Here is a 27,985-nt window from a genome sequence, read left to right on the forward strand (position 1 = left end):
TCATAACTCACATTGAGGTTAGACGACTTTTTAAACGTCGTAAATAACTATCCTAAAAAAATACAACACAGGAAGTCCAGGACCTAATGGATTTAGTGCCAAATTGTACCAGACCTCCATAGAAGACCTAATACCAATATTCTCCAAACTATTTCACAAAATAGAAACAGAAGGAACACTACCCAATTCCTTCTATGAAACCACAATTAAGCTTATAGCTTAACTACAAAATACCCAACAAACAAATAAAACTTCAGACTAATTTCCCTTATGAATATCAATGGAAAGAAACTCAAAAAAAATCATGCAAACTGAATTCAAGAACATATGAAAACAATCATCCATCACTATCAAGTAGGCTTCACTCTAGAGATACAAGGATGGTTCAATATACAGAAATCCATCAACATAATCCACTATACAAACAAATTCAAAGAAAAAAAAACACATCATCTCATTAGATGCTAAGAAAGGATTTAACAAAATTCAACACCCCTTCATGTTAAAAGTCTTGGAAGTATCAGGAATCCAAGGCCCATACCTAAACATAGTAAAAGCAATATACAGCAAACCAGTAGCCAACATCAAACTAAATGGTGAGAAACTTGAAGCAATTCCACTAAAATCAGAGACTAGACTAGACTGCCCACTCTCCCCTACCTTTTCAATACATTACTTGAAGTTCTAGACAGAGCAATTAGACGACAAAGGGGGGTCAAAGGGATACAAATTGGAAAGGAAAAAGTCAAAATATCACTATTTGCAGATAATGTGATAATATACTTAAGTGACCCCAAAAATTTCACCAGAGAACACCTACAGCTGATAAACAACTTCAGCAAAGTTTCTGAATATAAAATTAACTCAATTCAGTAGCCTTCTTCTACTCAAAGGATGAACAGGCTGAAAAAGAAATTAGGAAAAAGACACCTTTCAAAATAGTTCTAAATAATATAAAATACCTTGGTGTAACTCTAAACAAACAAATGAAAAATTTGTATGGCAAGAAATTCAAGGCTCTGAAGAAAGAAATTGAAGATTTCAGAAGATGGAATTTACCACAGTTTTTGTATCCATTCCTCTGTTGAAGGACATCCAGGTTCTTTCCAGCTTCTAGCTATTATAAATAAGGCTACTATGAACATAGTGGAGCATATGTCCTTGTTGTACATTGAAGCATCTTTAGGGTGTGTGCCCAGGAGTAATGTAGCTGTGTCCCCCGGTAGTAATATGTCCAATTTTCTTGCTAAAATTTCTTTCCAAGTTGCTTATTTGTCATTTACTTGGAAACCTCTTTCTTTATGTTCTTAGCTTTACTCTCAGGTCATAGATTGAAAGTAAATGTTTGCATATGGTTTATTTGAGGTTAGTGATCTTTTTACTAATAAATTTTTAAAATCTTCACTTAGCATTTCATCCATTTTTGTCTTTGCATTAGGTGACAGATGAGTTATGAATTTTCCTACCCTAAATGAACACAATCTTGAGAGCCTACGAGTTTCACAAAACATCTTTTCTCTTTCTCTATATTCATGACAGATTTCTTTGTTTCTGATTTTATTGGATATATTTTATATACAGGGATGGTGAATCCCCCAGAAGTTCTTTTATTGTTGAGAATAGTATTCACTATTTTGGTTTTTTTTTTGTTGTTGTTTTTTTTTTTTTTTTGTTATTCCAAATAGATTTGCAAATTGCTTTTATTTTAACTCTATGAAGAATTGAGTTGGAATTTTGGTGGGGATTGAAAATTGAATCTGTAGATTGCTTTTGGCAAGATGGGCATTCTTACTACATTAATTACACAATGGAGTACTACTCAGCTATCAGAAACAATGACTTCATGGTTGGGCGTTTGTAACTGCTATGCCCACACTTACCATATTGCTGACTCCTGGGAAGTCCTCTTACCTTTCATGTTTATCATAAGTGGGAAAGAAAATACTCCAAATTACTGCTTCTTAGGTGAATCCTAAAATTAGGATAAACTTTTTGTCTATTTCCTTGCTATATAGAAATTTTACTTGTTCCAAATCCTCTCTTCTTAGAATCACCTGGGCTAAATAAAACATCTGGGAAGGCTAGCTTGCCTGAATCTGAATCTCTATAATGCTACCCACAGAACCTACACTTGGAGCATTTCTACATCCCACTAGGTGACAATATCCTTAGTTTTGATATTGGGGGATGCCAACCATGTAAGTAGAACTAAAGTAAATAGGAAACTAAGCCATTCACCTAAGGGAGTCAGACCATTGTCTTCTCCTGTGATGTCATAAAATTCTCTGTGGCTGAGAGTGTATTACCAGATACAATAAAGAAGATTTTGCAAATGGACCCAGTGGAAGCATGAGGGTTCTTAAAGAGAAAAACAGAGTATCAGAGATGGAGGAGACATGAGAAAAGAAGGAGAGTTGGAAGCAATTTGTATTGAAGGTGGAAAAAAGACTGTATGAGCCAAGGAATACAAAGGGCCTCTGGAAGACTGGTAGAAGCCAGAAATCAATTCTCTCATAGCCTCTAGAGTAGTCATGCTCTGATTTCAGGACTGCCTTTTAAACATATGTGGAAAGTTAATTCAGGGGGAAATCCCTGGGATCCTTTAGGGTGACCTTAGTGAAGACTTTGACTCATGGGAGATACAGAACCTTAATCTGCCATCTTCTGGAACCAGACAAGGCTTTCAGTGGTGGGACACCAACCCAGCCACAAAACCTTCGACCTACACTTTGTTGTGGCTGTAAGATGTGCTAGGGCAAAGATGGCGTCAAACTTGTTTGTGGGAGTGGGCAACTGATGACTACAAAAAATTAAAAAATTATTACCTTCATGTGCTCTTTGTATTTGTTTGGGAGGGTGTGTGTGTGTGTGTGTGTGTGTGTGAACAAACAAGTGCCACAATGCATGTGTGGACATCAGAGGACAACTTTAGGGAGTTGATTCTCTTCTTCCATCATGACTGTCAGGATTCAAACTCAGATTCCGGGGTGGCACAGAAAACACTCTTGGTAGTCGAGCCCTTACTTCAGCCCTGATTCCATGATGGCTGACCTCCACTAACTAGATGGCTACAATCTACAATACTCAGTCATTGCTTGCCACATGCTGTCCTTTGGCCACATGATATTACCTCAACAGCACTGACTCCACAGTTCTAGGGGTAAGAGTGGGTTAAAGTGACAGTCTCCTATCTGTGTGAGTTTCATATCTTCCCCCACGGTGCTGAAGCTTCCTAAAGGACCCAAAGGTTTCTCCCAAATCCAGTGTGGAAAATAGAAGGTCTGCTCTCAATGAACTGGCTTAGACTGGAACAACTGTCTTATTAGATCACAGTTACAGGAGACAGTTCCATTAAGGCTGTCACAACTGAGTCCTAACAACATAACAATTGTATCACTACTCCTCCCAAACAACATCACAGTCCTGTGTGCCCATTCAACTACTTATGGGCTGACACTTCCTTGATAGAGTTTTGTCAGCATCGAGAACCATGCCAGTCTCAGACACTAGAGATGATTTGTAGTTCCAGTGGTCCCTAGGTCGATGGCTATGCAGCTTAAACCTTAATGAATAGAGACTTCAGCAGCAGCATCTCTGCTCTGGGACCACAGTTTTAACAGCCCACTTCAGTTTCCGACCTAACCTCTAAAATAGCAATAAATTAGATTATAATGTGAGCTGTCCTAAATGTCTTTGAAAGAACAGATGAATGCTTCGCTATCATGAAGCCACCTCCGGGAATTTTGTCTTTAGAAGAATGGCTAGTTAATGCTGTTGCCTGTAGCTGGGTTTTCCCTATTGTTCCTTTTGATTCACTATCTTCCAGTGATAGTATTTCCACACACAAAGAAGATGAATACCTTCAGTGCAGAACACTAGAAACAGAATTTTTAAAAGATACAATAAAACTTTGAAACCCTTAATCAATTTAGTTCTGTGATCTTTGATTCCTTTAATTCCATGAAATGTTCATATGATCATCTCTCCTCATTCAGAGTAAGTACATTGCCAGAAGGGCTTGAATTAATTGTAGTGCTGGTTCACTGCTTCCAGCCATCCTGTTAGACAAGAAAGAGAAATGGAGACATGGGAGCAATCATTCTTAGAGATGCTCACTTGTGTTTCTCAGAGACAGAAGAGCCAAATAGTTCTGCCTGGGGACATCTCTCTTTTTGTCGATGGTCTTATGATTTCTGCTGAGCAATTTTTCCCTGTGCCAATTGCTCATACCCTGAGTATTATATCCAGAAATGCCGATTAGCACTGAAGTCCAATTTTCCACTGTATGTTTCTCCAGACTAACACCTAGCTATGTGAGCACCTGTTTGTGTAAGATCCACTTGAGTTCCAGTATCTATGAGTATCTATGGACCATATTAGTATTTTTGTGGCTTTCCCCTAATTCCTACTAAATAATTTTGAGAGATTCTCCACCTAGTTCAAATTGGGTTTCCTTCAGGGAGCTTGGGAATTAAAAGACAGACAACCCAAGATGGAGGTGGGTTTCTGTCCAGGAATTCCAGGAGCTACACTTCCTGCAGGTTCATGGGTTGCTTCCCTTGCTAAACTTAATTGTTTCTCTTCATATCACAGTGGGATATGTGAGGAGGAGCAGCCAAGGGACCAAAGCAATAAGAGTACAATTCACAGGGACTAGGTCAATCCTTAGTATAATATGTGGACTTGGTGATGAAATCAATTTTATGCCTTCTGACAAGTATTGACGAATGAATTGATTATGACATATTAGTCAATTCAGTACCTCTTTACAAAATTTGGAGTTTTTATCATCAGCCCTGAAGACACACATACAAGTAACATTATATAGACTGAGCAGGTTGTGTTTAAGTATTTAGGAACACATATACGCATACATCTATGCATGTAGCAACAATTAATGAATAAAGGAGCTGTGGATTTGAAAGAAAGCAAGAAGATGTATGTGGGAGGGATTGGAGAGAGGTAATGGGAGAGGGAATGATATGATCATACTACACTTTCAAAAAGGGAAATTATTTTAAAATTCGACAAAAATAAATTGGTACTAAGGGGGATTCAGGACCCAAGTCCTTATCAGAGATTATCCTTGCTTTCAAATGTGTGTCCTCTTTTAAAATATATCACATGTAAGCTTACAAGCTGATTTAGAACTAACAACAACTATGGTTTCTCACTTTTACTGTGTCCACTGACATTACGACAAGATTTTATTTTACTAAAATAAAATTAATCACTAGAGGAGAAATGGTCGAAGCACTTGGTCCCAAAGATTCTTGACTCAGCAATGGTATTTTCAACTGGTAACAGCTGCCCTGTCACTATGAGAGGCTTAGAGACAATACCAGCTTCCAATAAACTCGATTCTAGTATCAAATTCCAATCTAAACATAGTAATCAAAAATGTCCTAAGACATTGTCAAATGTTCCTGGTGAGATGAAATCCTGCCTGGAAATAAAAGCATCATGTCATGATGTGGTGTATGGGAAGAGTATGAGAAATTCCCAGTGCCTGTTCATGTCTTCACAGTTTTTTATTCATAAGCGGTTGTGTAAGAATACAATAGATGGAGCAATTTTGATAAGTGTTTTTGTACTTACTGCACAACTTAAGGTAAAACAGATCTGACATCTGTGCTTAGGAAGTGATCTTATAAGAAATCAATATAGTTTTCATTTTGGACTCTATTGGCGTTGCATATAGCATCTCATCTTGTTTAATTTTTTTCAGAAGGTCCATATGCCACATGTATGTACAGTTTGTATAAATTATGTGCCACAATACTGCTGCGATGACTAATTACCTCTACATGTTATGGTGGTCTCCTGATATTATAACGAGACAGAAGCCTTCTATTGCCTGCTGGTAACTGTGTTTACCTATAGCCCACAATCACAGTGAGCTTTAAATTATTTATAGAGATGCAAGTATAAACAAACCTGCTTCTGCTGATGGGCATTAAAATGGCTGTGCATCTACAATGCTACCCATCATTATTTTAGAATGCTGTCCTTTAACACATAAAAATGTAAGCTTACTATAAAATAAAAATCATTATTACATTGCTGGAAGTTTCATATATGTTGTGTTTCTCACTCTCTTAGTACAAAGGGGTCAGCCCATGTGATAATCCTATACCACCTATACCGTCTACACCACCAGCTTTGTGCTACAACAGTCTATGATAGTCGTTCTTCACAAATAATGAAGCTCTCAGAAGGGGCCCTGATGTGAGACACACCTGTGTGTTATATATGCATATATATGTAAATACAAATACATAATGTTGGATGTTGCTAACCATATCTATGTTTTATATTATAATAACTGATTACACACACACACACACACACATATATATATATATATACCTAGTATACTATTGTACTATATGTAGTATACATGTGTGTATATTGAATGTTTTATTATAATTACATCAAGAACATCTTCATCTACAAAACTAAACAATAGGAAACAACATAAATGTTCACCAGTGAAGGATTAAGAAAATAAATTACGTCATTTCCATACAAATGAATGTATAATAGCAAAAGTAGTTTGTGTAAAAATGGCTTATTATTTACTGTTATAAAAACTTTGAAGTTCAGACTATTGTGGAACATATCTTCCCTCACTAAAACAATTAGCTGTTCTTCTGTTTGCTAAGGATTTTTCATATATATCAATTTTTCCTGGTTTACTTTTTATTGCTAATGACAAAAACACTAGCCAGAACATATCTGCTAAGGCTTGTTTATAACATAAAAGAAACTTAGAGTTAAATCTGTGTCTTTTGAGATATTTCAATTATCCTTACACTTTGCAGAGGACTGTGTCTTTAAGAAAATATTTTTTTTCAATTCCAAAGTGGTATCAGGAGATTATGAATCGTAGAGTAGCCATTTTAATTTCAGTGACTCTCAGACTCTACATTCCAGGAAAGCAGCCTAAGAAAAAAGCCCAGGGATGAGGGAAGTCCAGGTAGAACATTGAGAGTGAGGGTCTTAAATTAACCACCAACACCTAAGGTTGATGGAAGTATCGTGTAAGCTTGGACCCCAGGACAGGGTTTTCTCACTCTTTACACAAAATCTCTTGAGTGTGAATATATCAGAGTTTGGGAAATTAATAGGAATTTACATGGGGATTGTGTGGTACCATCAGACATAAAAGGCGGATTTCATTGATTCTGTATAGTGGGTTGCATGGGTAGAGAAGAGTGATCTTTGATACATAGTAAAGCTTCCTCCTGTTCACAAATTAAGCAGATACTGAGGATACTTTGTCAGGACTGGGTGACTATAAGAAGTGGTGTGACACATAACAAACAGGTCTATAGCTAGAAACTTTTAAATGAGGAATATCTGTTAAGTACAAAAGTCTGATAAAATTATTATGTGTACATTAAATCTTTCCAACCACACAATAGATCGTGGATTGATTGGTTTATGAGGGCACTAAACCTAGTGGAGCTCATTTAATCAACCCGAGCTCATGCCATTAATGAGTATAAAACCAAAAGTCAAGCCAAACAAGAAGTTTCCAACAGCTTTACTGTGATGTCTTTGTGATGAATTAATTATATTAACAATTAATAATGGATATAATAAAATACTAGCACACTAAATTAGCACACTAAAAGAATGTTTTATCAGGAACAAGGAGGATTTATTTTAATAATAAGAAGGTTGTTGAACATATACAAATCAAAGTGTAGGATACTTTCATCAACAGGATGAGAGACAAAACCTAATGATCTTTCCAAAAGACGCAGAAGTTCTACACATTTACAAAGACTTTCAAAACCTGGGCATAAAGACCAATAAAGACTGTGTGTGAAAAACTCAAAGCTAGCCTCATAATCAATAGATGTTGTGTTCAAAGTCAAAGGATCACATTTTCTGACATCAAATTATAATACAGTTTTATAAGAAACTAAAACTCTAAGGGTGTCATTGAAAAAAAGCACATAAGTGAGTAGGACCAGAGATCCCAGTTATAAAAACGTATCTACAGTCAGCAGACCATCAACAAAGGCACCAAGAACATACAAAAAGAAAAGATTGTCTCTTCAACAAACTTAGTTTTAAATACTATATAACCACATCCAAAATGTTCCAGCAAATTCAGAGCCTAGCTCAACACACATAAAATTAACCAAAAATCAATCAAAAAATCAAACATAGAAACTTAAGTACCAATAGGACACAAGGGGAAATCTTGGCACTGAGCTTGGTAATAATAACTTTGTAGCCGTAAAACAAAAATTTCCAGACAACAAAAGCAAAATCAAACAGTTGGGATTAAAACAAACTACAAAATCAGGAAAATAATCAACTTGTAATAGAAGAAAATGCTTGAAACCTATATATTTCATAAATGGATGATACCCAAAATATACAAAGAACAATACCAACCAAAAAAATAAAAATATCTCTATGATAAAGTATGCAAAGGCTCCAAATTTTAAAAAGGAAAGTTAGAGGCAACAGGCATGAGAGAAAGTGCTCAGCAGTTCTAAGCGTAATATAAATCAAAACTACAAGAAGAAGCACATAACACTTGTGGGTTAGTACTTAAAAAGATAAAAAGCAGCAAGTACTGCCAAATGAGCAAAGACAAGAGAGTGGCTATCATTGTTTGTACAATTACATGGAAAAATTCTGCTTCACTTGATCAATTGTTTCGGTAACTTACCACCCATTTTTCTTGGTCCATGTGAAATTTAAAACTGTTTCTTCTATTTTTGTAAAAATAAAATTAGAAAGTGATTGGCTGAAAGGGTCAGTTGAATGACATGCGTATCCTACTGCAATAGAACTTCCGAAAAGATGTCGTTGGCCTTTTGACAGATATTAGTATTGATTTGAGAGACTAATTCGTCATTCACTTTGAGAGCACTGATTCTGACCGAGGAGCGTGGTCCCAAATTATTTGTCTTTTCCGCTTTTCTTCATGAAGGTTTTATAGCTTTCAGTGTACAGGTCTTTCTTCTCCACTGCTAAGTCGATTCCTATGTATCTTGTTGCTTGAGTAAATGAAGTATCCTCTTAATTTCCTTTTTGGAGGTTTCTGTGTTGGTGTGTTATGTAGACAACACTATTGATCTTCCATATTCGTTTTGTATTCTGCCAGAGTGTGTGATCCATATTTGAGTTCCAATATTTCTTTGTTCTCAACTCTTCACCTCTGTCTGCATAGATGGGAAGATCATCTACAACTGATATAACGTTACTTATTCCCTTCTAATATGAGGTTAGGACTGGTAATCTATGTTCAATATAGGTACTAATCTTTGCTTTGTTCCAGATCTTAGAAATAGAGATTTTGATTTCTCTGCATCTTCTGAGATGATCCTGTGGGCTTTCTTTTGTTACTATGCTGTAGTATGTTAATTAATCTTGTCTTTGGCCTTTCTGTCATTGACATAATAAAAATTCTTAAAGTTTGGTTCCACTGGTTGACTATTTTATAAATATTTACTGATCAGAATAGTTATTCTCTCTATTACACCAGCTAATCATTTTAATGAATTGTTAAATTTGGTCTAATGCAGGGAGTTAAATTAAATATTCATCAGAAATACTGGCTTCAAGTTTCTTCTCTGTTTATGCCTTTGGTTAGTTTAGGAATTGAGGTGTACATAGCTCATAAAGTATGTGTGTGTGCTTTCTTGTACAGTACACCAACACAGAAACGGAGTGTGTGCACTTCTGGCTTTTGAAAGAGACTGAGAAGAGTTAGCACCAAGTTCTCATTGAGTGTTTGGAGAGATTGCCCCAGGCAGCTCTATGGTTTTGGTTTCTTTTTGTTAAAGTTGTGGTTACTAATCTAAACTCCAATTCATGGCAATGTTCACACTTTGTTTCTACTTGAATTTGCAGCTCTCTAGAAATGTATCCATTTCTATCTCTTTATCTGGGTCATCTGCTCTACTGCTGTGCATTTATGGTGGTCCCTTGGGAGCTTCTAAATTTTCAGCCATTTAATAAACATGATTTGGGGCTAGGCAGATTAGACATAAAATTCCATGACCTAAAAGTTTAACTTATGCTTGTTTTTTGGGTGTATCTATGAAAAGTTCCCAGTTATATGTGCCTTTCTCCTCTCTCCCCGTGTAGGATCACAACCACTGCAGCATGCATGATGGATCTTCGAAGATACCCTCTGGATGAGCAAAACTGCACCCTGGAGATTGAAAGTTGTGAGTTACTTGCAAGGGGAATGAGAAAGAGAGATGTTTTCTAGACCCAATTAAATCCAGTCCTCCTCTGAGTTAATTGGCACTGGGATATTTTTAGCTCCCACCTTTTCAAGAAATTCACAATCAGTGGCATTTTCCCTAGTATTGATGGTTCAAGGGTCATTTCAGTGACATTATCTCTTTGGCCAATTTATGAAACTGTGCTTATTTTAATTCATAAATTTATAAGTGCATGCCTTCTTCCCCTTCTCTCATAACCTTCTAGTATCCAAGCTGCATTGGATGAAAAAAGAAAACATTTATTCATCTGTTAACCTGAAGGATTGTAAATGATATTTTAAAAGAACACTGGTAGAGAGCACTGGGTGAATGGCGTGTTTTTACCCACTGAAAAATACATTTATGGTGATAAATGGTTATAAATGGCACCTCAATGCGTTCATGCTTCAGGTCAAGGAGTTAATGTTTTTCAAGAGTGTGGGCTGATTTTGATCTGCACTATAAGGATGGTTTTCATTAATTGTTTCCTCAATAACATGAACACTTTCATTACTAAGATCTAACCTGACAAGCTTCCCTGGAAGCATTGTTTTCTGGCCTTCAATCTGTAGGCATGTGAGCCCATTCGTTGTGAAGAGTAGAAACAGATGATTTATTAGTTTTGAGAGTCACAAAAATAATACAGGAGTTAACCTCATCACTTATTCAAATGTGAAAAATCAACAGATATGCATTTTGAGTGTCTAAAATACTTTCTAGAGCAAAATGTCAAGAAGGAGGGGTAACAAGAAGAGAAATGAAAAACTGCCAGCTGACCTTACAGTATTATTAAGGATCAATTGTTTCTCAACTGTCTTATTAAACGTTTACATCAACTTTGTTGTCTCGTTATATGGAAATGAAAGTGTTCCTATAGAAATGGCACTGAATTAGACATAGCCATCATCCTACTACCAGTGGAATGAATAAGAAAATTAGAAATGTTCTTTAATTAGTATCATAATGTTAAAGATAATTTTCAAAACAAGGTAAGTACTAAAAGATGTTATTTGTGAACGTGTTTGCACACCAAAATGACCAAATTGAAAACATAAACATGATAATTTATTAATGACCAATAATAGTTTATAAATAAAACACATCTTTTGTTCAGCAAACAAATCCTTGCCTTTGAAACTGGGGTAGAAACAATAGAATAGCAGATGGCCCTGGTGGCAGAAGTGGTTTCCAGTCACCTTTGATTATCTGTCCACTGATTTTGTAATTTTCGTAAACTTTGACTTCCTTTGGAAAACATTGTGATCTGCAACTGTCTTAAGAGATTCTAACACCCTTGGCACTCATCATTTCGATGAACTTTGCAAAGTACCAGAATTGATTATGCATTAAGGTTTTCCAGCATACTCTCCCAAAATTCATATTTTTTACAATACAGAGTGAGTTTTCCTACTTTGTATATTGACATTTTTCTAAAGTTAGCATATTTCTTTAATTATACCAGAAAGTATGTAACCTTTCAACCCATTCATCGTACATGTAATGATCAAAACAATAAATAAGACAGAAACTAAATGTTGCCTAAATAGGATATATAGAGGCAGGGACATGGTAGAAAATAAAACCTTAACAAAAACTATGGGCACATTGCCTTCTATGTGTTAAACCAACAACACAGAATCATATGAAACCCTCTGATAAAAGCACTGTGACAACATCTGAGAGTTGCAGTGTCTCAGATGCAGAGAACTAAACTAACCAAAGGCAAGGGCTGTGGAGGGATGGGAAGTCAACCCCAGGTGCTCTTACAAACCCGGTTCTACTTCACCTCAGACCTCTGCCATGGACAGTTGAGAAAAGAGGCAGGTGCCATGACTGTGCTACAGCTGTTCTCAGCAAGGCCAGGAACCCGATATTAAGTAAAGACAAGACAGTTCTAGATTTCCCAACATTGTCTCTGCTAAAGGTCAGAACCAATCCTAGAAATCGACTCCTAGGTCAAGTGCTAAATATTTATAGCTTAAAGGGAGGATATCTTGTTCAGTCAGGAAACCTAGCAGCCTTTGATTCCATTGAAGACACGTGCACATAGTCAGCCAGAAGACTCAGCGCTGCACGTCTCTAAAGTATGCTTAACATATTTTTATTGGATATTCTCTGTATTTACATTTCAAATGTTATTCCCTTTCTCCCACTCACATACCCCTTCCCCATCCACTTGATTCTATTAAGATGCTCCCTCTCCCAAACAACCTGTCCACCTCAGTGGACATTCCCCTCAGCTTAAGCAGCTGAGTAGCTGTTTGCCTGTCCAGGACCTGGGCGAACTGGTTAATGGCAGGAGGTACTTTGAACCGCTTATAGAGGATGGCTCTTTGCCGCTGCAGCCTGATGTAGCATGGCCATTTGATGAAGCATGTTAGATCTCTTTTGGGCTGGGTGTCCTGCCCAATGCCCAAGTTCTTGGGCTTTTCTAAAACAAATTATTTACCACCTTTTTGGCCTCCCGCTTCTTGATTACAGCAGGGGCCAGGACCACCTTCTTCCAGGGCCTTCTTTCCTTTGGGCATCTTTCTTGGCTGAAGAAAAGATTGTTTTGCTGATTTTTAGTGGCATCTAATCTACTAAAATTGCAAAGGCCATATAGTCTTGTTAAACTGAATATTTACTTGAACCTGGTGCAGAATTATAGCTTTATAGCCTCAAATTCCATAAAATGAAGCATCAGCATGTAAGTAAATCAATCAAAGAATGTAGTATAAAGAGAATTTGCAAAATGAAATTAATAAAGTCACCATATGAAGAGTGGATAGCCACAAGCCTTGTGGAGATGCGGGTAGTCTTAGTATAAGAGTCATGGAGAATTATTAGGATGACTTTTTCCACTTTCTGCAGCAAGATTAATTTTTAATCTTTCCCTCTCACTTTGAGCATAGAGTGTCACCTCTTACTACATTCAAATAAGTAGAAACCAATTTCCAATCTAAAATCTGTGTTCTCACCCACATTTAACCCTTCTTATTCTTCAACACCTTCAACAATACCTATGTTTCAGGTAGGGAGATATGAACAAAGGTCTGTTCGTCTCACAAAAGCACCTCTGGCAGACCCAAAAGACAAAGTCTACTTATGTTTAGCTTTTTAAACTAATAAGTTTTTTGGGTCTCTTACTGGAGTTAAAGGGAGGTCAACACAAAGCTCACCCCAGAATGGGTAACAATTCGTAAGAGCTGATGCCTTGGAGCTCCTGTGCCTTGGAAGCAGCTCTGCTGGCTCAAGAGTCCTTTCTCACTGGCAATTGCTGAGTGCTATTTTAACCCTGGGGATGGGATTTGTGTGACTTTTTCGAGAACGACGTGAGCAAGCATCTGTTCACCTCAGATAGGGTACCAATGACAGACCAAAGAAACAAGTCCAGTGCAAGGATTCAGTGAGTTTATTGAGGTTACTTTTAGAAGTTACCCATGCGCGAGGATTTTTGTTGACACAAATGCATTTTTGAAAGGCCTGCCCAGCATGTGTGATGATGACTCACAAAGCTAGCATCCATGGAGCCCTGTGCATGACGCTTTGCAGGCAGCCTTCTGATCAGCACCACATCTCAGCATTTATTATCGCTCATATAAACTTGGGAATGGTCCTTGTGAATCTTATAAGTTTCGAACTACCTTGAGACTTGTGAACTTAGTTGACTTCCTAAGCCTTGGTAATTTGGTTTCCTTTCTGGGTCTTAAAGAACCTCCCTCTCAGATGGAATATTTCAATTCAAAGAAGCCCCAATTGTTTTCAAAGTGCTCTGATTTTTCTTGTTGTTTTTGTTGTCGCTGCTGCTGCCGTTTTTCTATGTTCTAAATGTTGATGCCTCCCTAAGGTCATGTTGGAACTTACTCATCAAAGTGAGGCAATGATAAAATTAGTGGAACTCACATTAAAGAAGGTATTTCCCAGAGACTTGTCTTGTCCTTTCCACTCTGTATATTAGGACATACCCAGAAATATCATATGAAAAAGAAAATGAACCCCCAGACTCCAGAAGCTATCCTTGCCTTCATTTTGGACTTCCCACAGTGCAGAACTCTTGAAGCTTTGGGGTATTAATCTCTGCTGTTTATATACTGCATAGTTTGTTTTACTACTTTTAGCATCTCCAAATTCCTTAGGGACTGAAATACAAATGTGTCACTTGGTAGTACTTCTCCATTTCAAATTGTATTAATCTTTCATCCTGCTGAATATAAAGTAAGAGGAAAGGGTGCTATACATTTACTTTTTTCCTAAGAAGGACTGAGGCTTTCACTTTTTGGTTCTCGTTTTTCTTGAGCTTCATATGGCCTGCAAGTTGTTTCTGGGGTATTCAGAGCTTTCTGGGGCTAGTATCCAATTATCAGTGACTGCATATTATGTCTGTTCTTTTGTGACTGGGTTACCTCATTCAGGATGATATTCTCTAGATGCATCCATTTTCTTAGAAATAGCATAAAGTCACTGTTTCTAATAGCTGAGTAGTACTCCATTGTGTAAATATACAACAATTTTTGTATCTATTCATCTACTGAAGGACATCTGGGTTCTTTCCAGCTTCTGGCCATTATAAATAGGGCTGCTAGGAACATTGTGGTGCATGTGTCCTTATTGTATGTTGAAGCATCTCAGGGGTATATGCCCAGAAGTGGAATAACTGAGTCTTCAGGTAGGACTATGTCCAATTTTCTGAGAAACCGCTAGAGTGATCTCTAGATCACCAATTACAACCCCACCAACAGTGGAGAAGTGTTCCGCTTTCTCCACATCCTTGCCAGCATCTGCTGTCATCGGAGTTTTTGATATTAGCCTTTCTGACTGATGTGAGGTGGAATCTCAGGTTGTTTTGATTTGCATTTCCCTGTAGACTAGGGATGTCATACACTTCCTTAGATACTTCTCAGCCATTCAATATTCCTCAATTGAGAATTTAGCACCCTCTCAGAGTGTGTTACATCTGGACCTTAAATCATTAATAATTCAAGGGCTACGTTTTACTTATGTAATGTAATATAACAACACTAGTAAATAAAACCAAAATAATCACTGTGTCTAGACATCAGACCCAAGTGATTCTATAAAATTACCAAGAATGGACCCTAAGTTTAAAACCCTATTAAGATAATTTAATTCAGACTGAGTAAACAAGGGACCAAGAAGAAAAATTTAGAGAGCTATAACCACTATTTCTAGATATTTTAAGCACTGTGATAGAGGAGGACAGATATATCTTCAAAGTTGTGTGATAAATTGGGATTCTCCAGGAAAGTAAAGCCAATAGTGGAGAGGGAGAGGAGCCAAGACAGATACAGAGACATGGGTTAATTATAAAGAATTGAACCAAGCAATTTTAGAGGCTGACAAATCCCAAGATATGTGGGAAAAGTCAGCATCTGGAGAACTAGTGGTAGTTTCCACTGATACAAATACCAAAGAACAGAGCCAGAGTCATTCAGCTCCAAAGCCAACTGACCCAGGTTCCAGTTTGAGGGAAGGCAGGAGAAATTCTCTCACTCAGAGAAGAGGAGTCAGGGTTTTTTCTTCTATTCAAATGTTTAGGTAATTGGAAAAGATCCAATACTGAAAAGGCAACCTGTGTTCCTCGTTTCCTGACTTGGGTTAAAAAAAAAAAAAAAAAAAAAAAAAAAAAAAAAAAAAAAACTCACAGGAACAGCCAGAAGTCTCTCTGGGCATATAACTTAACTGCTATATGATCCAGTCAAGTCCTGAGCAAAACATAGTTAGGATGCCAGTACATCAATTGTATGTGAGAACAGCTTAAAAAGCGCTTAGGGATTTCAATGAGGTAGATTTAGAATTTAAGAGAAGTCATTTCAAATAAGTAGCAGTGGCTATTCATGAAATAAGTTTCTGCCTAAGAAGGAAACTTCTTTACCCATGGAGACATGTCAATTAAATTGGAAATGACTGCCTGCAGCTAATAATGCAGAAGAAACCCTCAGTAGGAGACCAGTTTATTTTATAACAGTCAGGGTCTCTTTCAACCCCCAGACTAGAACTCTTGGACTTCATTCATTCACCAATAAAGTACTTTATGCACCTGCCTAGTGTTGAACTGGTTCTGATGTATTAAGCAAACCTGGACATAGGGAAAAGGTTATGAATGCATGAACATATTCATCCTCACAAGAAAAAATATAAAATGTGTGATGCTTAACAGCAGAAATCTTAACACCATTCTTACTTGATCTCTGCCTGCCAAATTCTTTTCTATCTAAAAATAATTTAAAAATAGCATCTACAATGCACTGCATGCATTCTATTCATGGTTATTAAACACTAAAACATAAGAGAAGTAAATTGAACTTCATGAATGATTCATGGGTTGCCTTTCTTTATGTCCCCATTGTCAAGGAAATTAGCAGCCTTAGATAGTTCCTTAGATGAATCTGATATTTCCATATTCAGTAGAGTATTTAATGAAAATGAATATTTCAAATTATGTTCATAGAAATGTTAATAAAATTTAGTGCCTGTGAGATTTTATTTGATAAGTAAAGAGAGTAGCTGGAAGATGGAAAATTTTTCTTAATTAATTTATTCCTCTATCTAGCCTCGTTGTGTTCTCTCTCTCTCTCTCTCTCTCTCTCTCTCTCTCTCTCTCTCTCTCTCTCTCTCTCTCTCTGTCTCTCTCTCTCTCTGACTATCTCTCTCTCCCTTTCTCCCCTCTTTCTCCCCATCTCTCCTTCCCCAAACCTGTCCTCCCAGATTCTCCCTCCAAATTTAAATTTTCCAAACTTTTGAAAGTTGACACATAATTCAGTGGAGAAATTGTTTGTTTGTTTGTTTGTTTTTTACATTTGACAACATTTATTAAAATAAATCTAAGAATGTGAGAGGAAAGTTACTTTCCTTTTATGAATCAATTTCGTGGCATATTTGAGAAAACTGAAAAGTTTTATTAGTTAAAAACAGTTAGAGTTAATAAAAGATGTAGCGACTAAGTAAATGTCCTTTTCTTGAATTTGTCCTTTTTATTTATTTATTTTCTCCCCAAACATTTTTATTGGATATTCTCTGCATTTACATTTCAGATGTTATCCCTTTCCCACAGTACCACCCCCTTCCCAATCCCATTGCCTCCATGAAGGCGCTCCCTTTCCCAACCACCCTCTCTCACCTCAGCACCTTGGAGTTCCCCTACACTGAAAAACAAAATGAGCTTTCACTAGACCAAAGGCCTCTCCTCCCATTGATGCCAGAGGATGCTGTCCTCTGCTGCTTATGCACCTGGGGCCATGGGTCTCTCCATTCAAACTCATTGGTTGGTGTTTTAGTCCATGGGAGCTGTGGTGGGTTTGGTTAGTTGATAATTTTGTTCTTCCCATGTGGTTGCAGAACTTCTTAGCTCCTTCAGTCCTTTCTCTATATTTTTCATTGGGGTCCTCGTGTTCAGTCTGATGGTTAGCTTCAAACATTCTCCTCTATATCAGTATGGCTCTAGCAGAGCCTTTGAGGAAGCATCTATATCAAGTTCCTGCCAGTAAGCACTACTTGGCATCAGCAATAGTCATTGGGTTTATTGGGTGCATATGGGGTGAGGCAGTCTCTGCATGATCTTTTCTGCAATACCTGCTCCTCTATTTGTCTCTTTATTTTGTCCTAAGAACGTTCTTTTCTTCCTTCTAAGAAAGACTGAGGCATCCATTTTCTGGCCTTTCTTTTCTTGAGCTTCCTAAGTTCTACGGATGGTTTTTTTTTTTTTTTTTTTTTTTTTGGGGGGGGGGGTACTCCAAGGTTTTCGGCTAGTATCCACTTACAAGTGAGTACATACCATGAGTGTTCTTTGGTGACTGTGTTACCACACTCAGGATGATAGCCTCAAATTCCATCCATTTTCCTAGGAATTTTATGAAGTCATTGTTTTTGATAGCTGAATAGTACTCCATTGTGCACCACAATTTCTGTATCCATTCCTCTGTTGAAAGACATCTGGGTTCTTTCCAGTTTCTGGCTACTATATATAAGTCTGCTATGAACATAGATGAGCATGTGTCCTTTTTAGCTTCTTTGGGGTATATGCCCAGGAGTTATGATATAGCTGGGTCCACAGATAGTACAATTTTCTGACAAAGCGCCAGACTAAGTTCCACAGTGTGTGTACCAGTTTACAATCCCACCAACAGTAAAGAAGTGTTCCTTTCTCTACATCCTCACCAGCATCTGCTGTCACGTGATTTTTTTATCTTAGCCATTCTGAATGGTGTGAGGTGGAATCTTAACGTTGTTTTAGTTTGTGTTTCCCTGATGACTAGGGATGTTGAGCATTTTATGGGGTGCTTCTCAGTCATCTGATATTCTTCAGTTGAAAATTCTTTGTTTAGCTCTGTACCCCATTTTAATAGGATTATTTGATTCTCTGGCATCTAATTTCTTGAGTTCTATGTATATATTGGATACTAGCCCTCTATCAGATTTAGGACTGGTAAAGATCCTTTCCAAATCTCCATTTACCTCTTGACAGTATCCTTTGCCTTACAGAAGTCTTGAAATTTTATGAGGTCCCATTCGTCAAATCTTGTTCTTAGAGAAAAAGCCATTGGTGTTCTGTTCAGGAAATTTTTCCCTGTGCCTATGTGTTTTAAGCTCTTTCCCACTTTCTATTAGTTTCAGTGTACCTGGTTTTATGTGGAAGTCTTTAATTCACTTGGATTTGAGCTTTGTACCAGGAGATAAGAAAGGATAGATTTGCATTCTTATGCATGCTGAATGCCAGTTGACTCAGCACCATTTGTTGAAGAGGCTGTCCTTTTACCTCTGAAAGTTTTTAGCAGCTTCATCAACAATCAAGTGACCATAGGTGTGTGGGTTCATTTCTGGGTCTTCAATTCTATCCCATTGATCTACCAGCCTGTCTCTGTACCAATACCATGCGGTTTTTATCATAATTGATCTGTAATGCAGCTTGAGGTCAGGGATGGTAATTCCTCCAGAAGTTTTTTTTATTGTTGAGAATGGTTTTTGCTATCTTCCGTTTTTTTATTATTCCAAATTAATTTGCAAATTGCTCTTTCAAACTCTATGAAGAAATGGGTTGTAATTTTGATGGAGATTGCATTGAATCTGTAGATTGCCTTATGCAAGATGGCCACTTTTACTATCTTGATCCTTCCAATCCATGAGAATTGAAGATCTTTCCATCTTCTGAGGTCTTCTTCAATTTCCTTCTTCAGAGACTTAAAGTTCTTGTCATATAGATCCTTCACTGGCTTGGTTACAGTCACACCAAGGTATTTTATATTTTTTGTGACTATTGAGAAAGGTATCAATTCTCTAATTTCTTTCTCAGACTGTTTATCCTTTGAGTAGAAGGCGGTTGATTTGTTTGAGGTAATTTTATATCTAGCCACTTTGCTGAAGTTATTTATCAGATGTAAATGTTCTCTGGTGGAATTTTTGGGGTCACTTAAGTATACTATCATATCACCTGCAAATATTGATATTGTGACTTCTTCCTTTGCCATTTTTATCCTTTTGACCTCTTTTTGCTGTCTGATTGCTCTGGCCAGGACTTCCCTGATTTTAGTGGGATTGTTTCAAGTTTCTCTCCATTTAGTTTGATCTTTGCTACTGGTTTGCTGTATGTTGCTTTTGCTATGTTTAAGTATGAACCTTCAATTCCTGACCTTTCCAAGACTTTTAATATGAGGGGGTGTTGAATTTTGTCAAATGCTTTCTCAGCATCTAGAGTGATGACCGTGTGGGTTTTTTTTAATTTGTGTTTGTTTGTATAGTGGATACCATTGATGTGTTTCTGTATATTGAACCATCTTTTCATCCCTGGGATGAAGCTTGCTTGATCCTGATGAATGATCATTTTGATGTGTTTTTAGATTCGGTTTGCAAGAATTTTATTGAGTATTTTTTCATAAATGTTCATGAGGGAAATTGGTCTAAAGTTTTCTTTCTTTGTAGGCTCTTTGTGTGCATTAGGAATGAGCATAATTGTGGCTTCAAAGAATGAGTTGGGTAGTATTCCCTCTGTTTCTATTTTGTAGAATAGTTTGGAGAATGTTGGTATTAGGTCTTCTATGAAGGTCTGATATAATTCCACACTAAACCCATCAGGCCCTGGGCTTTTTTTTTTTTTTTTTTTTTTTTTTTTTTGGTTGGTAGGCTTTTGATGACTGCTTCTATTTCTTTAGAGGTTATGGGGCTGTTTAGATGGTTTATCTGATTCTGATTTAACTTTGGTGCCTGGTATCTGTCTAGAAATTTGTCCATTTTCTCTAGATTTTCCAGTTTTTGTAGTAAGATCTGATGATTTCTGGAATTTCCTCATTTTCAGTTGTTATGTCTCCACTTTCCTTTCTGATTTTGTCAATTTGGATACTCTCTCTTTGTCCTCTAGTTAGTCTGGCTAAGAGTTTATCAATCTTGTTGATTTTCTCAAAGAACCAGCTCTTAGTTTTGTTGATTCTTTGTATAGTTCTTTTTTTTTTTTTCTATTTGGTTGATTTCAGCTTTGAGTTTGATTATTTCCTGCCATCTACTCCTCTTGGGTGTATCTGTTTCTTTTTGTTCTAGAGCTTTCAGGTGTGCTGTCAAGCTGCTAGTGTATGTTCTCTCCTGTTTCTTTTTGGAGGCACTCAGAGCTATGAATTTTCCTCTTAGTACTTATTTCATTGTATCCCATACGTTTGGGTATGTTGTACTTTATTTTCATTAAATTCTAAAAAGTTTTTGATTTCTTTCTTTATTTCTTCCTTGACCAAGCTATCATTGAGTAAGGCATTTTTTTAGCTTCCTTGTGTATGTGGGCTTTTTGTTGGTTTTGTTTATGTTTTTATTCAAGACTAGCCTTAGTCCATGGTGTTCTGATAGGATGTCTTTCAATATTCTTGTATCTGTTGAGGCCTTTTTTGTGACCGTGTATATAGTCAATATTGCAGAAGGTACCATGAGGTGCTGAGGAGAAGGTATATTCTTTTGTTTTAGTATGAAATATTTTATAGATTTCTGTTAAATCCATTTGGCTCATAACTTCTGTTAGTTTCACTGTGTCTCTGTTCAGTTGAAAAACAGTTTCAATTATAAAAATTAGTTTTGCAATCAATTTCCTGATAAAGTTTCCTAAGAGCTATTTAAGCTAATCTTATAGATATTTTATTTTCCATATATGGGAAAATTTTGTGTAGATTGGTTTTTATATATGTGATATATTTCAGCTTCTGAAAATGTCAGCTTTTTTTCTTTTTAAAAGTAGAAGATTTGACCATTTGCTGCTAGCACAATCAAGTCCACACTAGCATAATGTAAGTATATACAGTAAAACTCACTGTTTCATCTAAACATTACTTAGATTAATTAAAGACACATTTTATGGTGAATATATAATCATCTAGAACTAGAAAGCTGTGCTAACTTAAGGTCAATTCACTTGAGATCCAAACTTGTGATAATGATGATAACTGATATTGATTACACACTATGGTCAGGCACTTTACAAAGATATCCCATTGAGTTCTTGTCACACACTAAATAGACTCAGTGAATCAAGATAGTAACTTATTAAGTCTCAAAGCCTTAATATTATCAATAGGACTTTACCTCAATCTGACTTGTTCATCTATGACTTAATAGTACATCTTCTTAAGAACAAATCTCTGTCCTTGTCAGTTGCTTCCATCTGTTTGTCTGACTACACTGGTTACTTTCAGGGGTACTCTGTTTAGGATGAGAGCAGGTCTTGGGGTGGAGCATATTTTCATTGGTTCTCCTTTACATTGAATACACTCCAGTTCAACTCTTATGGGGGTTATTATTTTCTGGCCTCCTTGCCAGAAAAGCTAAATAGTGATTTATAAGTGAAACATATCAGAATAATCATACTCATTTTTTCTCCTACATGACTACAAATAGAGCCCATGAGTCTGTGTGGATCTGGGCTTGTATGGTTCCATAGTCTTAAAGTTCCCAAATTCAATCTGATCATAAGTATGCACATGAACAAGGATCTATAAACTTGAAAAAAGACATAGACTTATACTTTGTCTTTTAATAGAGTTCTCTAAATGGGAATCGGAATGGAAACCTTTAAACACCAGAAGAAACTTCAGCAGAGAACAGCATGTGATTCAGAGGAAGAGATCATTGAAAAGATCAAAGAGAAACTGTCAAGCTATTGTTTAGTGTATATCATATAACAGAGACCTCTGTCTTGTGTTCTTCACTTCAAAAGCACACACTTTGAAACAGATTGGCAAGCAGGCCACAGTGTACAATGGATTCTTTGATTCAAACAAATAGACAATGTATGGAAGAGAAGTCAGCCAGCTTGGATACAGTCAGTCAAATGCCAGCACTGCAAGTAGGAGGCCCCAAATTCAATGTCCAGAACACACTTTAAAACATGTTTACTGCATTGGTGTAATGCTTGGAATCCCACTGTTGAAGATATGGAAACAGGGAGAGTCATGGGGGTTTCTGATAGCCAGCCTAGATTTCTTGATTTTTCCTAGGCCAGTGAAATATACTAAGGAAACATGTGGACAGTGCCTAAGGATCAACACATATACAAACATACACAGATAGATGTCTACATACACACACATGCACATGAAAGTTAACTTGCTACAGGTTGCTTCTCTAATTTAAATATCTATGGACAAGACACATTAGCATACTTGTGATAAATGAGACAAGGATTTCTGTGATGGTGCTCTGGGGTGGAAAATTACTTTGGACAGAATCACGAACACCATCCACTGAGGTGACATTCTCTATCACATAAGGGGAAGAAGAGAGCTAGCAAAGCTTTACAGTTGAATAAATATGTCACTGTAGGCTTTTCGGAAACAGTGTATCAAGCTGAAATGCAACATAATCTATTTGTTTTCAACACAGAAAGAAGAACATCTGTATCAGTCAGTGTTCATTTCCATCTTACCAGTGCTAACAACTGGAGATTGTTTAGAAAGGGAGATGGCTCACCCAGCTCCCACAACATCACTGAATTGGTTCCAAATAGAGTCAATCCACATTTCTTACATTATGTTGGCCTACAGTTCCTGGAAAAGAATGTACAAGATACAAACTGAACAGAGCCATCGTTTACTTCCTGCCACCTTATACTTCCCAGAGCAGGAAATGAAAACTTGTCTGTTAGCTCCTGGCAGCCCATGTCAGGGGTCGAGTAGAAACATGAAGATGATTAAGACTCAGACCTGGCTCCCTGGAGCTGCGTAGAATCCCAGAAGCTGGATTCTTGAACACCCTCAAAACAGTGCCACTATCAAGGGTTCATGGTCCACAATTTGAGTTGCAAGGTTCTTCAAGGGGGAACAAAACCTAGCTGTCTGTAGGGTCTCGCCTGTGCTCTTCCATCTACCTCTCCAGCCTGCCTGCCACCCACTGTGGTTGACATCATTAGCTGCAGGCCTATGTCACACTGGTTGCTCTGCATTGGATTCAAGAGAATTTTAAGTTTTAAATGAACTGACACAGAAAAGTCATTTTCTAGTGACCTAAATAGCTCCCAAACACTGACCTCTGATCAGCTCAGAATTGAAGCACCTTGGGTATATGCCATCTGGGGCTTACTTCTCGTAGGGAGAGGAGTCTCAGAAATATAGCATGCCAACGGTACTCTTTGCTTCATTAAAACACGTTTAATTAAAATGTAATTATATCACTTTCTCCCGTCCTCTCTCTAAACCCTCCCATGAACTCTTTCTCTAACACATATGCTAATCGTTGAGTCTATTCCCCCATCATTACCCTCTTTTTTGTTATTGTTGTTGCATAAACACAAATACACCAATATATAAATACAATATGCTGAGTCTGTCAGTGTGGTTGTGTGTACATGATTTCAGGGCTGACTACTTTGTACAAGAGACATAATTAGCTGGCACATTCCTGGAATTCCCCCCTCTCAGCAGCCATAGTCGATAGTTTGTCTATGGGTGGAATTCTGGGAGATTAATATTTCTCTTCCAAGTTAGCACTTCTATTGCTATTGTAGTCCAAATTGGCAACCGTTGGTCACCATCAAAACATGAGTGCCACTGTTGCACTTTTAGGGGTATCTGTTTATGTTGACTGTAGTTACAGTTTGTTAATGTCACAGCTAGATAGAACAATTGATGCTTTCCTCCCTTGGCAGCCTACATAGTGCTTTCTGGTACTATAAAAGCCTGTGTGGAGGAATGGGACTTGCAGTTAGAATCAGTTCAGTTCGAATCCTCAGAGTCCTGTGTCCAAAGTATGAGGTGTCTTAGCAATGGGGAACTATTCCAACCTCTGTGCAGCAACCAAGTGCAACAGCAACAATCTGTATGGTTTGGGGGAATCAGTTGGGCTATTCTGGACAACAGCTTAAATGGAGGTTTCTCATTACTGATACTGGAGTTTCTGTTAAGATACCATTTGGTTCTTTAGGGAAACACTGTCAGTCCAAGTGACAGTGGTGTGTGTGTGTGTGTGTGTGTGTGTGTGTGTGTGTATGTGTTTTATTCATTACTTTAGGTAAATGTAAAATAATATGATTCCTTGGGGCCTTATCAAACCTACTTAGTATTATTTGCCCCTCATCCTTCCCTCTATGTATTGATCTCCCCCTTCTCCACCCCCTTCCCCTTCCCTCTCCTTTCTCCATCCCTTCCCCCTCCCCCTCCCCCTCCCCCTTCCCTTCCCCGCCCCCTTTCTCTCCATAACACCTGTTACCCTGTCTATTTTTCCTTCCCGGCCATGGTCCCTTTACTTTCCCTGTTTTGGTGGTTGCTCTAAGTTATATACTCACATCTGAAAATTTGGAGCTAAAAGCCATATCACATTAGAAAATGAGTAGTAGGGTAAATAGGTTATTATAAGGCACTTCATTTTAATAAGGAGAAAAGTAGCAAATTCTCCATTTGTTTTGCCTTTGCTTTTATGTCCACGATGTAGGGAAGTTTTAGTGGAAGGAACTACTGGTTCCTTGAAATCACTCTGAAGAACACATATTTTTTAGCCTTTATCATAACCGTTCTTAATGAGAGCCTTTCTCAATAGAGAAATTGGAAAGTAGCATCCTTTTTGATGATTCAGAGTCATTACTGCAAATACTTCTCATGATGTGAGAAAGACCTTGCTTCATGTGAAGCAAAGGCAGATGACAGCAATTTATTCTCTGATCTCGATGTAACCTTAGGATGTAAGTGTCATCCCTGGGTGGGAGATGAAGTCCCCATTCTGTGTAATTACTAAACCAAATGAATGAATAAATAAACATATAAATAAATAAATAAAGCTCATCTATGCTTGATGATGCATATTTTACAACCTACAATGAAGATGACTTAAATTCTTGTTTTAAGAAATAGAACATCTTCCCTAAAGTCTAGCAATTGACCTCTGATGAATGGTCAGCTTCAAAGTCTTAGCAAATATCCAGACTCCGAGCACTCACACCTTACTGGTTCCCTACATCTTGACAGCAGTGGAGATGGACTCTCAGATGTCACCTGAATGCACTGAGTATCCTCTTGTTCCACTTGGACTTCCCTGAACTCACAGCCCTGACTAGAGTTTATCTCTTCTTCCTTCTCAAGATGCATACAGGCAATCTATGCCAAAACGCTGCTTTTTCTAAAGGAAAAGTATGTTACATTTTTCTCTGATTTTTGATTGCCTATAAGAGGAAGTGCCCCTACCATATGGTGACTTATGATGAACTTTTTGTTAGTAACATAATAAAAGACCCGAGTATGAGTATGCTAAATTTGCAGTTTGGTGGTAATTGTTAACATTTTAGTAAATTTTCACGTCTAGGCTTCAGAAAATTTAAAAACAAGTACTTTATGTTACTAATATTATATCACAGTGATGCTCTGCTTAGAGATTTGTTTTGAAGATTCTCCAATGCATAGAAATATTTTTCAAAACCTTGTTCCAAGTGTATATGTATAACTGTGATGATGCAGTGATGATATTAAATCCAAGTAGCAAAGTCTGATGATAAAACTGAGAGAGTATTTCTTGGATATCACTCCCACATCCAAAATTCGGTCTATAAAAACAGAAATTCATAGGAAAATCGAAGTATGTTATATGTTAAATAGTCCCATAAGCACAAATGCAGAAAATTCTAATATAGCAGAAATGAGACAAGCTGGAAGTTCTGTGATACACATCTCCCAAACAGAATTCATGGGTGGTCTTTTATAAGTAGGTTCTTCAGACATTCAAAATCTTACAAAGAAGAAGTCTTTATGAGTCAACATCTAAGAAAATGTCATTACCTGCAGAAAGGAAAAATGCAGGGAGAAACTAATCCTTTTCAACACTTTAAGTTTACATTGCCTATGGTATATTTAAGAAGTATCAAGTTTAAGAAAGTCTAAAGCAGACAAAGCATCTGATCTGGAAACATGAATTTTTCCAGACCAGTAAAGAGAGAACTAGTACTGTCTGAGGAAAATGCGTCCTTATGAGCATATTGAGGACACAAAGTGTCACCCCTTGGTATGTTCCTGCTCTCCTCTAACCTTGCTTGTTTATGTGATGTCAGGTTTGGTGAGAATAGGATGATAGATTTATCTAAGGATGGAGTTTTCCATTTAAGCATCAAGGAAAAGGAAGCAGGGAAAGGAGATGTAATTGTGTAGAAGAGGGTGGCTCTGCACCATCCAGCACTGTGGTTGTAAAGGGATGAAAGAGCATCAGAGGCAGTTGGATGGATGCACAGTCGTAGTGTCAGATGAGGTGAGAGTGAAGGTGCCACAGAGGCTAACAACGTAGAGAAGAATTAACCTTAGGCTGGCAGAATTCATCAAGATGACAGAAGATTGAGATTCAGGAGGTTTGGGGAAGAAAAGAGAGGGGACGTCTGGTAGGGAGTATGAGAAACATGCCAGTGACCGAAGACCAAGTTTCAGGCTCAATACCAAGAGTATAACAGTAAAAATCAGCTTGAGTGTGAAAGGATTCCCAGGAATCAAGGGTTTGACTAGAGCGAGAAGTGAAGACCGGGTAATTGAGAAGACAGGCCGCCTGTTCAAAACATGGAGGGCTGACATACAGAAGTCAAGTAGAAAGATCAACTCCCCCATGATGTCATTAAAATAATATGCAATTTGCCTGGCTGTGTCATATACTCCCCAAACTGGGCTGCCTTGTCTGGTGTCGGTGGGAGTAGATGCACCCAGCCCTGCAGAGTCAGGGTAGAGGGATACCAGAGGGAGATGCCACTGTCTCAGAGGAGAAGGGGAGGAGGAAGGATTGTGGGAGGAGGGCTCTAAGAGGGCGGCAGCAATCAGGATATAAAGTGAATAAATTTATAAAAAGAATTAATTCAAACAAATTTAGGTATAAACGGAGGTTTATATTAGCCAATCCTCTGACAATAAATCACCTATTTTGCAGGTGCCAAATAATAACAACAACAATACTAACAAAACACCTACACCATGTTTAGGGCATTTTAGCCACAGTGTAAAGCAGGTCTCACTAACAAGGAGGGCGATCATCTGTTAGCTCGCCTTGGAGCTGAGCTGCTCATGCCTATGCCCGTGGCCCCGCCCCGGCCCCGCCCCACCCCGCCCCCAGCCCAGCTGGGTGCACCTTTGCCGTTAGCTTTGCCACTTGCTTAGCTCCCAGCTGCATCTGCCAATGCTATCATCCGATCCCCCACCCCCACTTCTGTCCTAACCATTTTCTCCCATATCACCTGCTTTCACCTAAAAGGCTGATGATTTTGTACATCACCAGCCAATCAAAGCCCTCTTCGCCTTGATGGCGGAGTTCCAAGACGGTTCATTTCC

General features: G+C 37.7%; 1 protein-coding gene across 1 annotated transcript in view; it reads left to right on the plus strand.

Moving 5' to 3' along the window:
• GABRB1 (gamma-aminobutyric acid type A receptor subunit beta1) overlaps window positions 1-27,985 on the plus strand; it is a gene marked incomplete at both ends in the record, with an annotated part of 415,773 nt that overhangs the window by 318,080 nt on the left and 69,708 nt on the right. Inside the window, one exon of the mRNA XM_080917082.1 lies at window positions 10,120-10,202. Within this exon, the coding sequence (XP_080773208.1) occupies window positions 10,120-10,202 (83 nt within the window). The remainder of the gene's footprint in view (window positions 1-10,119; window positions 10,203-27,985) is intronic.

The sequence above is a fragment of the Micromys minutus genome, assembly GCF_963924665.1.
Source record: "Micromys minutus genome assembly, chromosome: 1".
In the NCBI taxonomy this organism is placed as follows: domain Eukaryota; kingdom Metazoa; phylum Chordata; class Mammalia; order Rodentia; family Muridae; genus Micromys; species Micromys minutus.